General features: G+C 36.5%; 4 protein-coding genes across 4 annotated transcripts; 2 read left to right on the top strand and 2 right to left on the bottom strand.

Annotated features, from left to right (window-relative positions):
• Nucleotides 1–6,479: 6,479 nt before the first annotated feature.
• Nucleotides 6,480–7,909, top strand: GCK72_003160 (uncharacterized protein; the record flags this gene model as incomplete). Its single annotated transcript, XM_053723845.1, has 2 exons — nucleotides 6,480–7,057; nucleotides 7,579–7,909. The coding sequence occupies 2 exons, from the start codon at nucleotides 6,480–6,482 to the stop codon at nucleotides 7,907–7,909; spliced, it is 909 nt and encodes a 302-aa protein (XP_053592490.1).
• Nucleotides 7,910–9,754: 1,845 nt separating this feature from the next.
• GCK72_003159 (uncharacterized protein) lies at nucleotides 9,755–10,255 on the top strand (the record flags this gene model as incomplete). Its single annotated transcript, XM_003091131.2, has 1 exon — nucleotides 9,755–10,255. One exon carries the CDS (start codon nucleotides 9,755–9,757, stop codon nucleotides 10,253–10,255), a length of 501 nt encoding a protein of 166 aa, XP_003091179.2.
• A 1,898-nt stretch (nucleotides 10,256–12,153) lies between these two features.
• On the bottom strand, nucleotides 12,154–12,977 carry GCK72_003158 (uncharacterized protein; the record flags this gene model as incomplete). Its single annotated transcript, XM_003090746.2, has 2 exons — nucleotides 12,154–12,295; nucleotides 12,505–12,977. 2 exons carry the CDS (start codon nucleotides 12,975–12,977, stop codon nucleotides 12,154–12,156), a joined length of 615 nt encoding a protein of 204 aa, XP_003090794.2.
• A 1,468-nt stretch (nucleotides 12,978–14,445) lies between these two features.
• On the bottom strand, nucleotides 14,446–15,863 carry GCK72_003157 (uncharacterized protein; the record flags this gene model as incomplete). Its single annotated transcript, XM_053723844.1, has 3 exons — nucleotides 14,446–14,572; nucleotides 15,201–15,544; nucleotides 15,741–15,863. The coding sequence occupies 3 exons, from the start codon at nucleotides 15,861–15,863 to the stop codon at nucleotides 14,446–14,448; spliced, it is 594 nt and encodes a 197-aa protein (XP_053592489.1).
• Between the last annotated feature and the right edge of the window lie 513 nt (nucleotides 15,864–16,376).

Raw genomic sequence — 16,376 nt, 5'->3', positions numbered from 1 at the left:
CCAAATCCTTGTTATCCAAATGTGACCAGTCGAATGTAATTCCACGATGCGACTCCCAACAATTCTTCCCTACTCGTCCCCTCGGTTTTTCTCAAAGGGGGACATCGGTATTCCAAAAATTGAGATTTTTAGATACGGATCGACTCGGAATTTTCTAGAAAAGAAAAAAGTCTCTTAGAGCCAGGTCCGAAAATTAGTCTAAAACGAGTTATGAGGTTACAAAGTGACAAAAAAGTACCTCTCGCCGTGCACGTGAAAAAACGTTGAAATATAAAGCAAATTTTGACGGCGGGGTGTCATTCTTTAACACGTTGAAACCTCACAACTCGTTTTAGACTAATTTTCGGACCTGGCTCTAAGAGACTTTTCTCTTTTCTACAAAATTCTGAGTAGATTCATATCAAACAATCTCGGCTTTTCGGAATACCGGTGTCCCCCTTTAATAAGTATCGTTCTAAAAGGTAGCCAACAAATGCGCCCTAACGATAGCATCAAGACGAAAAATAGCATTGAAAAATGAGAGACGCCGACGACGAGCGAAGCATTTGTTCTGCGTCTCTTTGTTTTCAGTGCTATTCTAACTATTTTAATTTCATCCTTGTGGCACACTTTTCGAATAATTCCGTCACAAAATTATGCATTCGAAAAATTGATGATAGAGTATGTTGAATTGAAAATAATTTCAGCGTATTCAATGAACGAAGAAAGTCAAGATGCTATTTATTCCATAATGTGGAGATCATTTGGAACGTGACATTGCAACGCGTGGACCGTCTGGGAGATGATCATGGTGCCATGGTAATCGAGGTGATTCTCTCTCTCTCTCACTTTCTTTGTAACTTACCTACAAAAAGTTAAGGACCCATTCCTCATCTTCCAGACGATGTTGATTTCCTGAAGGCGGATTTACCTGTGAGTTTATTCAAATAGTTGTCATAGCATCTCATCAAAGTTTTTAGGGTGGACAGGAACTATTCGCCTTGGATCAAAATGGATACCTGATCCTGCCAGTCAGTTTTACTCGTATTGTTAAATGGAAAGGCTTAGAGTCGGTGCGCTTTCCTTTCAAATTAACTTCTCCTTCAATAAGAACGAAGGTTCGGCCTACATGGGGTCAGCTATAGAAAAGGGGCGGAGCCTATTCCGTCTTCCGATAGAAAATTGAAAAGTTCAACTCAAAAATGTGAATATTTTTGATGACATTCATTCTGGTCAAAAATGTGTCTTTTTCGCGGAGAAATTCGAAAATTGTCAAATATTTTGAATTTTGGCCCCAATTACTCGGTCCTTCATCCAATTTTTCTCATTTTCAGCCGAATGAAAACGACGTGGAAATTGGAGATCTGGGAAGGTGGTGATGAGGAATAGGAACTGAAGTTGGGAGAGATTCCAGATGAAGTCGAAGAACACGGAGACAACGCGAAAATCTTCAAAACGATGCTTCAGATGAACAATGACAGAAAAATCGATACAATAAATAATTTTTGAAAATATCTGTTTTTCTTTTCAATTTTCAGAAAATTTTTTCAGGATCACACTGTTTGTCAAATCCAATGTGTTAAGCACATCTGCACAGGTTCTCAACTACTTTGCACTTTTGAAAAAAAATGCATTTTTTCAAATGGTTTTTTTTTGAAAAATTCAATAAAAATTAAAAAATTTTATAGATTTCTACACCATTTTTCACCAGTATTCCAGTGAAAATAAGCGTTTCTGACTTTTTTGCAATAAAAAACTCAATAATTAAGTTTGCTCGTCAATTCAAATGCATTGTACGCAACTCGCACAACTTCTCAACTACAGTACCCCGAAATTCATTTTTTTTTCTTTTCAAAACTGAATTTTTGCTTTATTTTACATTAAATTTGAGATTTTTTCAGTGAAAATTAGAGTTTAAAAATACAAATATTCATTCCACATAAAATTCGTATGAGAAACTTTTTTTTAGTTTAAAATTTAATTTTTTAAATTTGAAAAAAAAATATTATAAAATTATTTATGAAAAAAATATTTATTGTATATTTTAATAAATATTCAACCTTTTTCACCAAAAAATCATCAATTTCCACCAAAAAACTGCTAAAAAATTATAATCGTGTCGAGACCCATTTTAAAAATTTCGGTATGCACCTTTAAATCATACTGTACCCCTCCACGTCACCGCACTTATTTTTACCGCCCATGACGTGTTTCGTCGTGTTTTTGGCCATTTTTGGTCATTTTTTTTGCTTAAAACTCAATTTTTTATAAATTTCATCAAATTCTGCGTCATTTCTTCCCAAAATTTCATGAATTCCGCGGAATTTTCGATTTTTTCGAGTGAGTTGAAAATTTTCCGATTTTTCGACAAAATCTCAATTTTTCTCACAATTTTCTAATTTTTTTAGTCTTGCATAGTTTCTATATAAATAAAACAATCTGTATTGACCAAAGAATCGAACTTTTAGCGGAAAATTTTTTTTCGCCATTTTTTTTTGAAATTCAGTTTTTAGCTCATTTTTTTTTGCAGAAATACTATAATTTTTAGTTTTTTTATAGGTTCTGGCGGTTTTCCCGATGTAAAACTCACATTTCAGGCCGAAAATCTGTTTTCATCAATTATTGAGCGATTTTTCGGCTAAATCGTTATTTTTCCTCGTTTTTTGGATAATTTTTTGATTTTCAGCGTTTGGACAACGTAAACCTTCTAGTTCTATTAGTTTTTTTATTGTGTAGGAAACTTTTTCTGAATAAATGACACTTTGGCGTCAAAAATTGGTTTTTTGCTGAAAAATCAGTTTTTTTTTACTTCGAACTCGTTTTTTAGTCATTTTCCTACCTCAAAACTTAATTTTTGCAGATTCAGTAGCATTCACGGTCGTCATGATTCAGAATTATGCAATTTAAGCGATTTTTCCAAAAAATTTCGGCATTTTTCTATTTTTTCGTGAGAAACTGCATTTTTTCGCGTTTCGCCTTATTTTTTTCTGATTTTTCAGTCGTTTAGCCACTTAACGCACAGTTTCAGCTTGGTAAACCCAATATTTCTGATTTTTTGGTTATTGGATGTCATTTGCTCCGTTTTTCTTATTATTTTCCGTGTTTTCAGCCCAAAAACTGGGTTTTTTTGGCTTCCGACATCAGTTTTCGAATATCAGTGACGTTTCAGCTGAAATTTACCTGTTTTGACCAAAATTGGAATTTTAGCAGGAAAATCAGATTTTCTCTTTCAAATTTCGATTTTTGGCTGTTTTTTCTAGATTTTCCGTCCAATATATCTATTTTTTGCAGCTTCATGCAGTTTTTCTGGCATTTCTTCGAGAAAAATGCTTATTTTCACTCTAAAAATCAGTTTTTACCAGTTAATCGTCGAGTTTTTAGTGTAAAAACTACAATTTATAGCTGAAAATTGCGATTTTTGCATTTTTCAGCTATTTTTCATCCGTTTTGCAATTCGTTCGACCGTTTCGAATGATTTATCTCAGATTTCCAGCAATAAAGACATATTCTATCGATTTCGGCTCAAAAATTGACATTTTTCACCGATTCATCTTGTTTTCTTCCAAAAAATATAGAAAAATTGATTTTCAGGACATTTTCAGGTTTCACTAGCTGAATTTTGGTATTTTCCAAGCATTTCACCTTCAAATCGTCATTTTTCCTCGTTTTCTCTTTAATAATTTGTATATTTTCAGCTCAAATATCAAGTTTTTGGCGTTTCAGCTGAAATTTACCTGTTCACGGACTCTACAGCGAGCCATCTCGATTCAAAAGAAAAAGCGGGAAAACGCCTGTTTTCAGCGGAGCGCGTTTGCGTTTTCAGCATTTTTCAGCCGCTATTTTTAATTTTCTCATCGTTTTATTATAAATTCACAACACTGCGCCGCATGGCTTTAAAGGCGCATCCCATTTATTAGAAATTTCGCGGAATGGTCTCGTAGTTGAAAAAGATCAAATACCCTATTTTCGAGCTTTGCAGGTCTAAAAATAAATGCAAATAATGTTTTTCGCTTCGAGACCATTTTGAACAAATTAGAGGCGCCAAAAGCCATGCGGCGCAGTGTCGTGAATTTATAATAACAATGAATTATGTATTTTAATGGAACTTTTTTCACTTTTTATGATAAATTAATGATTTTATAGAACAACTATCTCTATTTTTCTTCTTTCCACTATGAATTTAAGAAAATTCGTGGACATACGGACCAGAAAATTAAAATTTTACAGAAAAAAATGCGTTTCACTGGAACAGCGAGAAATGGCGACCATTGCGATGTGTAAAGAGACATTAAAAGGTAAGAAATAATAACAAACAAACGATTTTTCGCTAAATTAACTGTTTTTTTCATTTTTATTTTGTGAAAAATTCATTTTTCTAGATAACTCCGCATTCTTCTGCACTACTCGAACTTGCCAATGACACCAGATGAACAAATTTTGATGGACTTCATATTTTTTCCGACAGGTCCATTTTTCCTTTATGTGTCTTTCCGTTTATTCAAAAGTCGTAGTTGAGGATGAACATTTTCCAGGAACAATTCGCTCACCGGAACAAGGCAGAAAGGATCACTTCTCCCGTGAACCAACATCTCTCGGCGCTCCGACATCTACATTTCTTTCTTTTTTCCCCATTTTTCATAATAAAATTGATACTTCTTCATTTTTTTTTACAATTTGCGAGAAAATGTACATTTGGATAACACCAACTTCGTCATCGAGCACAACACTGCGAAATTAAACAAATTTTGCAAGCGAATATCACTTTTCGCTCTATAAATGAACGACTTAAGTCGCGACTTGCGTCTTTTCATTCCAAATCATATCGAAAATCACATTATTTTTTCGATTTTCAATTCGAAACGTTTTTCTTATGATTATACTGCTAAAATTATGACTGAAATTTTTCTTTCCCATCGCTAAACGGTATTTTAATAGTAAAAAATCTTGGTCTGGAAAATAATTAAATTTGAATTTTAGTGCTTCGCGCCAAAAAAGCCGCTGTGCCGCTGAGCGCGATTGCGTCGCCGTTTTTTCGAGATGGCTCGCTGTAGAGTCCGTGCCTGTTTTAACGACAAAATTGGTTTTTAGCTGAAAAATCAGATTTTCCCTTTCATATTTCGATTTTTGGTTGTTTTTTTCTGGATTTTACGTCCAATATATCTATTTTTGCAGTTTTAGGCTGTCTTCTGGCATTTCTTCCAAAAATTGCTCATTTTCAGTCTGAAAATCAGTTTTTATCAGTTAATCGTCGAGTTTTTAGCGTAGAAACCACAATTTACACCGGAAAAATGCGATTTTCGCAGTTTTCAGCTATTTTTCATCCGTTTGGCAATTCGTTTGACCGTTTCGAATGATTTTTCTCAGATTTCCAACAATAAAAACTTCTTTTGTCGATTTCGGCTCAAAAATTGACATTTTTCACCGATTCATCTTGTTTTCTTCCAAACGAATATAGAAAAATTGATTTTCAGCACATTTTCAGGTTTCACTAGCGAAATTTGGGAATTTTTCGATCATTTTTTCACTGAATCGTCATTTTGCCCATTTTATCATATAATTACTATAATTTTTTGCCGATTTTCAGCATTAAATCTTGATTTAGAGCTAATTTTTTTGGTTTTGTCTGTAATTTTCCGATTTTTTGGTAATTTTCTCACGTTTTGTTTGATTTTCAGCACATTTTCAGGTTTCACTAGCAAAATTTTGGAATTTTTCGATCATTTTTTCACTGAATCGTCATTTTGCCCCTTTTCTCATGGAATTTCTATAATTTTTGCCGATTTTCAACATTAAATCTAGTTTAGAGTCCGAATTTCCAATATTTTGGTGATTTTCCTGTAATTCCGATGCTCTTTGAGCTGTTGTCGTCATTTTTCATAGTTTTCCATGCTATTTGGGTTGATTTTCAGAGTTTTGTAAAGAGTTTCCATCAGAAAAAGTCATTTCTGGGCTGAAAACTCACTTTCCAGCTAAAATAACGCATTCCGCTAATTATTTGTTCGAATTTATCGTAAATTCTCGCTTTTTTCCTGCCTGAGTCATACCGGCTCGGGGAAACGAACAGTTCCCCGAGTCGCCGTAATTTCAGCTCGGGGAATATTTACTACGCCTCCGCCCGCTCCACCAATCAACACCCGATAAAAGGTAGGATATTGATGAAGACGTTGATATAATTTCTCATTGAAATGCGATGAAACGAAGAAAATTGCATCAAAATACTTTTTTTCTCACAAAATTTAAGTTTTCCGCAAGTAATCTGAAAAATCACATTTTAAGCTGAAAAATTACGCTGTTTCCGTTCGAAAACTCAATTTTCAAGCTGAAAAATCACATCGTCAGCCTTTCTAGCCAAAATCCACCTTTTCCTCTCAAAAAATCGATTTTGCTGTCAAAAATCCATATTTTTCTGACTAAAATCCCATTTTCTCAAAGAAAAAACTCATTTTTCCCTAAAAATTTCAATTTTCCAGATCTCGCGTGCCTCAATCCAACGCAAAGCCATGAAACAACTACTCCGCAATCAATTCCTCCAAGATCATCCGAAGAAACCAAAGTCCCGCCCACTTCCTCCGAATCCGAAACCTTCAACGTCATCTGAATCTCACGACACCCTAGAATTATCTGAATCAATGGACGATGCTCAAGAATCCTCCTCATCTCAAGATTTCCTGGATGGAATTCTGTCAGAAATGCAAAAAACCGATAAAAATCAGGATGGAATCAAGGGAAAACCAGAGGATTCCACTTATCAATACGCAATTTTTCGTATCGGAGACGCCCGAGTTCTCGTTCGATCGAATTCTCCATACAGTATGCTTGAAGTGGGAGAAAAGAAGCACTCATTCCTAGAGAATCTCAAAAAAGTGACATTTAAGCCGAGAATTGAGTACCTTCCAAACGGTGGAGCAATGGAATTAGGAGCAGAGAAATGGATATGGAATTTTACGAAAGCGGTGTTCAAAATGAGTGAATCTCATTTATTATATCGATCAAGCTATAAAATAGATCATGTTTTGCAAATTGATGGAATTTCGATGAGAATCGATAAACAGGAACCACCACCGGATGCTTTGGGAATGTAAGGAGTGGAAAAGAGACTGAAAATAGCTAAAAAATTGGTCGGAATTGGCGGAAATCGGTCCAGATCGCTCAAAATCACATGGAATTGTCTAAAAATGATGAAAATATCGAAATTTGGAAGAAAATGAGCCAAATTTGGCTGAAATCGGCTGAAAAATCACTGGTTGGAGCCAGTGTGAGGCTCCCGGGACGATTCGGGAACTTCCCGAAACTTTACCGGGAAATTTTCGGTAAAAATTTCCCGGGAAATTTCCCGAAACAGCATTTCCCGGGAAATGTTTCCCGGGAGACTCACACTGCTTGTGACCTTGTGAGCCACTTCATATGTTCTCATGTGTATTGCTAGCTGTTTTTCTTCTAGACAAAGAAAGAATTTTGAAATAGGCACCTCGAAGCGCTTGCTACTGATTTTCAAAGAGAAATAACAAAAATAACTCCAAAGTCAGTCCTGACCGTTCCCTAGTCAGATGCCCGACATTGGTGCATCGACCGAATCGAGCAATTGAAGGATTTATCCAGGTACGTCCCATTCCACTCAGTGGGAATATACCCGTTCTTGATAACAGCTAGCTATAATAGCTTAAGTCACGTACTGATATCGGCACCCCTCGCTCCTTTTCGGCGGTGCTTAAACCAGAGAGCTGGATACGATATCGGCGGTTGTTGTGGAAAAGAATTCTGCTGCTCTTGCCGAGTCGGAGCGGCTCCACCCTCAGGACCGCCAGGAGCTGATGGAAGCCCAAGAACTGATGAAGCTGTTGGAAATCCAGGAAAAGCCTGCTTCGATTTCCTACCAGGACTAACTAGACCAACAGAAAACGCTGGACCATCCCTTGTATGGAAAATATAATTACTCTTCGAGAATATTAATTCCTGTTCTGGTACTATTGGACATGAAAAAGAAGCTGTTCGCTATTGATTCTCAAAGAAAGTTAACAAAATTGAATAAAAATGTTTATTACAGAATTCTTGATTCAATATTGTAAAGTTTTGTTTAATGAAATGAAGTAACAGACATTTCAATACTTCCAGTGTCAATTCTAATAGTTCCGTTTTTTGATCCATCATCAGTTTGGATAACCATCCCGGCTAACTCCCACAAATGCATTTCCAAAATCGTCGTTCCAATAATTTTAATACCTTGACCATCGATCTTCAGATGCTCGACATTTGGGAATCCTCCAGCTTTCCACTTCCTAAGAATCTCATCCAAATCCTTGTTATCCAAATGTAACCAGTCGAGTGTAATTCTAGTGCAAGTGCACGCCAATAGAGATTGAAACCAATAAAAACTTGTAACACTAATCTTCTCTGGCCAATAAGTGACAACTGGTCTGACATGAGGATTTTCAACGGATATGATTCTAAGTTCCTCAACCAGTCTCAAGTTACTAGCTATTTTATTCCATAACAAGTTTCGTTGTTCTGAACCATCAAGGGAAATAGTGATTTTCTTGAATTCCAGTTGTAAATGAAACAACTCAGAAATTACTGGTTGATATATATCACTATTATGGTGATCAATAGTTGTTGAAATCTTGCAATAAAATATCTTCAATAAGTACTGAATAACAGATAGAAATCCTTCCGGATAATTCTTCCAGAATATCTTGATTCCTGTTGGGATAGTAATAACTGGTGCACTACAACCCGCGATAGGATATTGATGAGTATTTGAATTGTGACTATTCCAGGAACCTGGATAAGTGTAGATTTCAAATGAATCTTTGTTATTTTCAGAGTGAACTCTGATATTTTGGTTTAGGATGTCCAGATCGACAATCACCTTTTGAGAATAGAATTGAGCATTATTGATTTGAGTGGAGAGTTTCTTGGAGCAGAAGGATAGCTTGATTCTGGAAATATAGGATACCTAGTCTGGGTAAGTTGATAAGGTTAACTCACTTCTCACCGATATTAAACGATTTGAACACCTCACGTAAAATCAATTGAGGAAGACGGAGGAGGGGGAGGGGAGGCATCGGGAGAGACTGGTGGGGATGAAATGAGAAGAATCGAGATGTGTAAATATAATCTGAGGATGGAGGAGTGCCTGCGTTCGTGGCGAGACCACAACAAGCCTATGGGAAAATAACAGAGCGATTGTGTGCGCAATGGTGGTACAAGGGTCGATCGATCCGTTATTCTTCCCAAAGACATCTCTGACAGATGGTGAGGTCTCGCCATGAAACGCAGGCACTCCTACAACCTCAGATCCCCTATTTACACATCATCCCCACCAGCCTCTGCCAATGCCTCCCCTTCCCCTCCTCCGTCTTCCTCAATTGATTCTACGTGAGGTGTTCAAATCGTTGAGTATCGTAGAGAAGTAAGTTAACATATATATATAATCTAACCTGACTAATTTCTCCCGTATTTCCAGAATCAAGCTCTCCCTCTGCTCCAAAAAAACGTCTCAGATCAATATTTCTCGTTCGCACTCTCAAAAAGTTATACTTGTTCTGGACATCTTAAAGCAAAATATCAGAGTTCTCTCTGAAAATAACAAAGATATATTTGAAATCTTCACTTATCCAGATTCCGGGATAGGTCAAAATTCAAATATCTCAAGAGGAGTCCAAATATTCTCGAAGAACCATAAAGAAGGATTTCTATTACTCGAAATGTATTGAAGATGTTCCAATGCAAAGTCACAACCAATGTTAGTTGCCATAATTGTGATTTATATCAACCAATGGTTTCAATCTTGTTGGATCCGCATGTGGAATTCAAAAAGCTCACTATTTCCCTTAAAAGATCTGAAGATGAGCTCTTGTTCAACCAAATATCCAATAAATTTGAACTGGTTGAGGATCTTGAACTCTCATCTATTCTTAAGCCTGATTTCATTCCAGTTTTCACTTCATGGCCACAGAAAATTGGTATCATAAATTCCGCTTGGTTTACACTGGAACATTTTTTGGCGTGCACTTGCACTACTATTACACTCGGAAAATCTCATTTGGGAAACAAGGATTTGGATGTGGTACTTCGAAAGTGGAAGGCTGGAGGGTTCCCGAATCTAGAATATCTGCTGGTCGATAGGGACTACATTTCAAATAATAAAACGACGATTTGGAGATTAAATCAATTGGAATTGGGGGGAAGTGTTATCCGAACTAATGATGGAACAAAGAAGGCAACTATTAACACTGGTAACGGTAGAATTGAAGTCTACGTAACTCCAGTTGAATAATCACAACTTAATGTACTCTCTCCCCTTCTCCGAAAAACAACTTCGTCATTTATATCAGAAGATTCAAATCGAACCGGATCTATATTAGTATTCATTACCTCTATTCCCCCTGCTTTTCACATTCCTGCTCCGCTCCTCTCAATATAAAAGATGGGACGGTAGCACCTCATCTTTTTTTCTTGTTTCTAATGTCTTTATGATGTTTCACACATTTTGTTACTTTTATTATTCATCTGTATTCAATAAAAAGTCTAATTGTTCCCAAGTTTGATGTTCTTCTTCCTCTACTCACACCAATACATCGACACCAGGAAATGTCGCCAAGTCCTAGCGTGATCAGAGCCAATAATAGAGGGTCGCCAAGTATTTCCCCATTTGATTTTCTCTTAGAATGTCACTCATTTAAATGTGAGCGACTTTATATGGTATGATGTGTATTCCGAGCTGTTTTCTTCTAGCCAGTGAATAAATAGCAAAACAGATACCTCACAGTGTTTGCTACTGATTTTCAAAGAGAACTAACAAGATTGAATGAGAGTCTTTATTATAGCATTTGGCTCTATTACAGTTTAGATGTCCTATGAAAACTTGAACGTCCCAAAAAACACTTAGACGTCCTTTGAAACATTTAAACGTCTTTTCGGATCCCAAATATGTTTAAAAATGTTTAATCGTCCCAAAAAACATTTAGGTGTCCCAAAAAACGTTTAGACGTCCCATTAAATATTGAGACGTCCCTTGAAGTCCGAAAATTTGGTTTTAAATACTTAGACGTCCCAAAAAACATTTAAACGTCCCAAAAAATGTTTAGACGTCCCTTCAACACTAAAAGCCACTGAAAGTGTTCAAGGGACGTCTAAATATTTTTTGGGACGTTTAAATGTTTTTTGGGACGTTTAAATCTTCAGAACTATATTTTGGGATTACAAGGGACGTCTAAACATTTTATGGGACGTTTAAACGTTTTTTGGGAAGTCTAAACTTTTGAAAGGACGTTTTAAAAAATTAGAGTTTCAAAGGACGTTTAAGTGTTTCAAGGGACGTCTAAATGTTTTAAGGGACGTTTAAGTGTTTTAAGGGACGTTTGAGTTTTTAAAGGACATCTAAACTGGAATAGAGCCTAGAATTCTCACTCCAATCTGTAAAGGTTATTGAAATGGAATTACAGACATTTCAGTAATACCAAAATGATTGCTAATACTTGGTTTCTTCGATCCATCATCAGTTTGAATTTCCTTTCCGTCTAACTCTCTCAAATTCATTCCCAAAATCAGTTCTCCACTATTTGTAATACTTTGGCTTTCGATGTACAGATATTCTAGATTCTGAAATCCTCCAGCCTTCCACTTTTTGAGTATCCCGTCCAAATCCTTGTTTTCCAAATGAGACCCTTTGAGTGTAATAGCAGTGCAAGTGCAAAAAAAAAAGATATTCCAGAGTGAACAAAGCGGAACTCTTGATAGTAATATTCTGCGGCCATGAATTGAAAACTGGCTCTGATCACGCAAAATTGGGCCGATACTTGACGACATTTGCCGAGTGAGTTTTCTAATTCGATGTGTTGGTGTGAGTGGAAGAAGAACATCAAACTTGGGAACAATTAGACGTTTTATTGAATAAAGAAAATTAATAAAAATAAAGAAAGATGTGAAAACAGGTTTATAAGATTAACTCACTTTTCTCCGATATCCAATGATTTGAATACCTTGAGCTGAACCAATTGAGGAAGACTGAGGAGAGAAAATGGGGAAGACATCGAGACAGAGATAGAACGACGATGAAATAAGTATGAGAAGAAGGAAGTAATGAGATGAGACAACAGTGTAAATAGAATCTGTGGTCTGTGTTTCACGATAATCCGTCAACACTTGAGCTTTGTCCAGCGAAGCGCAGTTGCATTATCGCTTCCAATCGCGAGTAATCGGTTGGAGGAGAATTTTGATTAAGAATCTCTTGATTTGAGGTTTCTTAAAAGCAGGCGGATCTGACCAGTGAAGTTTGAAACTGTTCACCGAGAACACGTGCTTGCTCTCATCTGTCCTAGAAAAATCATAAAGAAATTAGAAATGGAAAAAAAATATCATAAGACGCTCATGTTCTATCTTTTGAATGAAAGGGGCGGAGCAGGAATGTGGAAAGTGAGAGAAGAGACATAAGGAATAATAATATAGAATTCTGAAAATATAAATGAGTTTTAAAAAAAGGGAGAAAGTACATTAAGTTTTGTTTGTTCAAAGAGAGTAACAGACATTTCAATACTTCCGGTGTCAAGTCTAATAGTTCCGTTCTTTGATCCATCATCAGTTTGGATAACAGTTCTGGCTAATTCCATCAAATTCATTCCCAAAATCAGTTCTCCATTATTTGTAATATTTTGACTTTCGACGTACAGATATTCTAGATTCGAAAACCCTCCAGCCTTCCAATTCTTGAGTATCTCATCCGTATCCTTGTTTCCCAGAAGAGAATTCCAAAGTGTAATTCTACTGCAAGTGCACGCCAAAAGATATTCCAGAGTGAACCAAGCGGAACTCAAGATAGTAATATTCTGTGGCCATGAAGTGAAAACTAGTCTAAAGCTATGATCATAAACAGAATAGATTCTAAGATCCTCGACCAGTCCAAGATTACTGGATATTTGGTTAAACAACAACTTTTCGTCCTCTGATCCATTATGGCGAATAGAGATCCTCTCAAATTCCACCTGTCGATCTAACAACATTGGAATTGCTGGTTGATATAAATCACTATTATAGTGTCTAATAGTAGTTGAAAATTTGCATTGAAACATCTTCAATAGATTTTCAATAGTGGATAGAAATGCACAACATGCGATAGAACATTGTTGAGTATTTGAATTGTGACTTTTCCAGAAATCAGGATAAATGGAGATTTAAAAAAAATCTACGTAATTCCCGGAGTAAACTTCGATTCCTTGGTTTAATATGTCTAGATCGACTATAACTTTTTGAGAGTACAAACGAGCATTATTGATTTGAATAGAAATTTTCTTGGAGCAGAAGGAGAGCTTGATTCTGAAAATACGGAAGGAATTAGTCAGATAGGTTAATAGGGTTAACCAACTTTTCTCCGATACTCAATGATTTGAATACCTCGCACAGGACCAATCGGGGAAGACGGAGGAGGGGGAATGGGGAAGACATTGGGGCACAGATAGAAGACGACGAAATGAGTATGAGGTGAAGGGGAGTAATGAGATGTACAAATTGAATGTGGTTGGAGGAGTGCCTGCGTTTCGTGGCGAGACCACACCATCTGTCGTTTTGTGCCGGTCTATGGTTATGATTGGCTGTGTGCGCAACGGTAGTACTAGGGTCGATCGATCCGTTATTTTCCCATAGGTCTCGCCTCTTATAACTCATCCAGTCGAATATAACGGAGTCACTGTGTGCGCAATCGTAGTACTGGGGGTCTGTCGACCCGCCATTCTTCCCATAGACCATCACAGAACGACAGATGGCGTGGTCTCGCCGCGAAACGCAGACACTCCTCCAACCTCAGATTCTATTTACACATTCCTCAGTCTTATCTCATTACTCCCCTCTCCTCATTCTCCTTCTCATTTCATCGTCTTCTATCTCTGCCCCAATGCCTTCCCCCTTTCAACTCCTCCGTCTTCCTCGTTTGGTCCTTTTCGAAGTATTCAAATCATTGAGTATCGGAGAAAAGTAAGTATATCTAACTAACCTAATCTGACTAATTTCCTCTCGTCTTTCCAGAATCAAGCTTTCCCTCTGCTCCAAGAAAACCGTCACTCAAATCAATATTGCTCATTTATACTCTCAAAAAGTTATGATCGATCTGGACTTCTTAAGCCACAAAATCAGCATTCACTCTAAACATAGCAAAGAAAGATTTCATATCTTCAATAGCTCCGACACTGGAACAAAAATCCATCGGAATATTCAACAATATCAAATTGGAGGGCGTACTGTACCTGTGGTCTTCTGTTTCAAAAGTATCCAAATTTTCTGGAATAATCATCAAAAAGGGTTTCTATCTGTTACTCAACATTTATTGAAGATATTTCGATGCAAGATTTCGATTAGTATTGGTTACTATGATAATGATTCATTGCAACCAATAACTTCTGAGTTGCTCAATCTACAAGTGGAATTAAAGAATTTGACTTTTTACCTTAATGAATCACAGGATCAAACCTTGTGGAATCAGATATCCAGTAATTTTGGATTGGTTGAGGATCTTAGAATCGTATCAGATAATAATCCTGGTTTCACACCAGTTTTCACTTCATGGCCACAGAAGATTAGCATCTTTACTTCCGCTTGGTTCACTCTGGAATATCTTTTGGCGTGCACTTCCACTAGAATTACACTCGGCTGCTCTCATTTGGGAAACAAGGATTTGGAGGAGACACTCAAAAAATGGAAAACTGGAGGATTTCCGAATCTAGAATATCTATGCGTCTATAGTCAAGGTATCACAAATAATGGAACAACTATTATGGGAATGAATCCATCGGAATTGCATGGAAAGGATGTCCAAGCTGATGATGGATCAAAAAAGACAACTTTTGACATTGATTACGGTAGACTTGAAATGTTTGTAACTCCAGTTGCATAATCACAATTTAATGTACTCTCTCCCCTTCTCCGAATATCAACTTCGTCATTTATATTAGAAAAATCGAATCAAACCGGATCTATATTAGTATTCATTACGGCTATTCCCCTTGTTTTTCACATTCATGCTCCGCTCCTCTCGATATAAAAAATCGGACGGCAGAACCTATCTTCTTTTTCTCATTTCTAATGTTTTTATGATTTTTCACACCTTTTCTTACTTTTGTTATTTATCTGTATTCAATAAAAAGTCTAACTGTTTCCAAGTGTGAGGTTTTTTTTTAATTCTTAGCTGCTTTATCTTTGAGTAATGTTATGCTTATTAAAACAAAATCACAGACATTTCAATACTTCGGACGTTAGTTTTGATAGTTGCATTCTTTGATCCGTCATCAGTTTGGATAACCATTACGTTTAATTCCATCCAATCCATTTCCAAAATAGTCGTTCCATTATTTGTAATATTTCGACCATGGATCTTCAGACGCTCTAGATTCGGAAATCCTCCAGTCTTCCATTTTCTAAGTATCTTATCCACATCCTTGTTTTTCAGGCGAGAATCCTCGAGTGTAATTGTAGCGCAAGCGCATATGATTGTAAGATCCTCGACCAGTTCAAGTTTATTGGATATCTGGTTCCACAACAAGATTCGATCTTCTGATCCAACAAGTTCAATAGTGATTGTCTTAAATTCCATTCGTAGATCAAACAACTTTGAAATTGTTGGTTGAAATAAATTACTATAGCAACAATTAATATTAGTGGAAATCTTGCATTGAAACATCTTCAATAGATGTTGAATAACAGTTAGATATCCCTCTCGATAATTTTCCCAGAATGTTTTGATGCCTTTGTTGTAGGAGATCACAGGTACAGTATACCTTTTGATTCGATACTGTTGCAAATCCGGGTGGTTGCTTGTTCCGCTGAGTTCCTGCGTTTTGTGGCGAGACCTTAGATGTATATGGGAAGAATAACGGATCGATAGACCCCAGTACTACCATTGCGCAAGCAGTCGATCGTTCCCATAGACCAAGGCTGAATGACAGACTGTGTGGTCTCGCCACGAAACGCACGCACTCCTCCTTTCCCAGATTCTATTTATACATCTCACTATTCCCTTTCGTTGACTGCTTCAGCTACAAAATCAGAGTTTACTCTGAAAATACCAGAGATATATTCGAAATCTCCATTTATTCAGATTCCTGGAAAAGTCACAATTCAAATACTCATCAATTTTCTATTGCATGTTGTAGTGTAAGAGTTATTTCGATACCAAAAGGAATTACAACACTATGGAAGAATAATCGAGAAGGATTTCTATCTGTTATTCAACATCTACTGAAGATGTTTAAATGCAAACTTTCAACTAATATTAGTTGCTATAATAGTGATTTATATCAACCAACAATTGCAATGTTGTTTGATCTACGAATGGAATTTAAGACGGTCATTATTGAACTTAATGGATCAGAAGATCGGATCTTGTTGTGGAACCAGATATCTAATAAACTCTT

The sequence above is a fragment of the Caenorhabditis remanei genome, chromosome I (assembly GCF_010183535.1).
Source record: "Caenorhabditis remanei strain PX506 chromosome I, whole genome shotgun sequence".
NCBI lineage: Eukaryota > Metazoa > Nematoda > Chromadorea > Rhabditida > Rhabditidae > Caenorhabditis > Caenorhabditis remanei.
The sequence above is the reverse complement of the archived record's forward strand: the minus strand, read 5'-3'. Positions and strand labels throughout refer to the sequence as shown.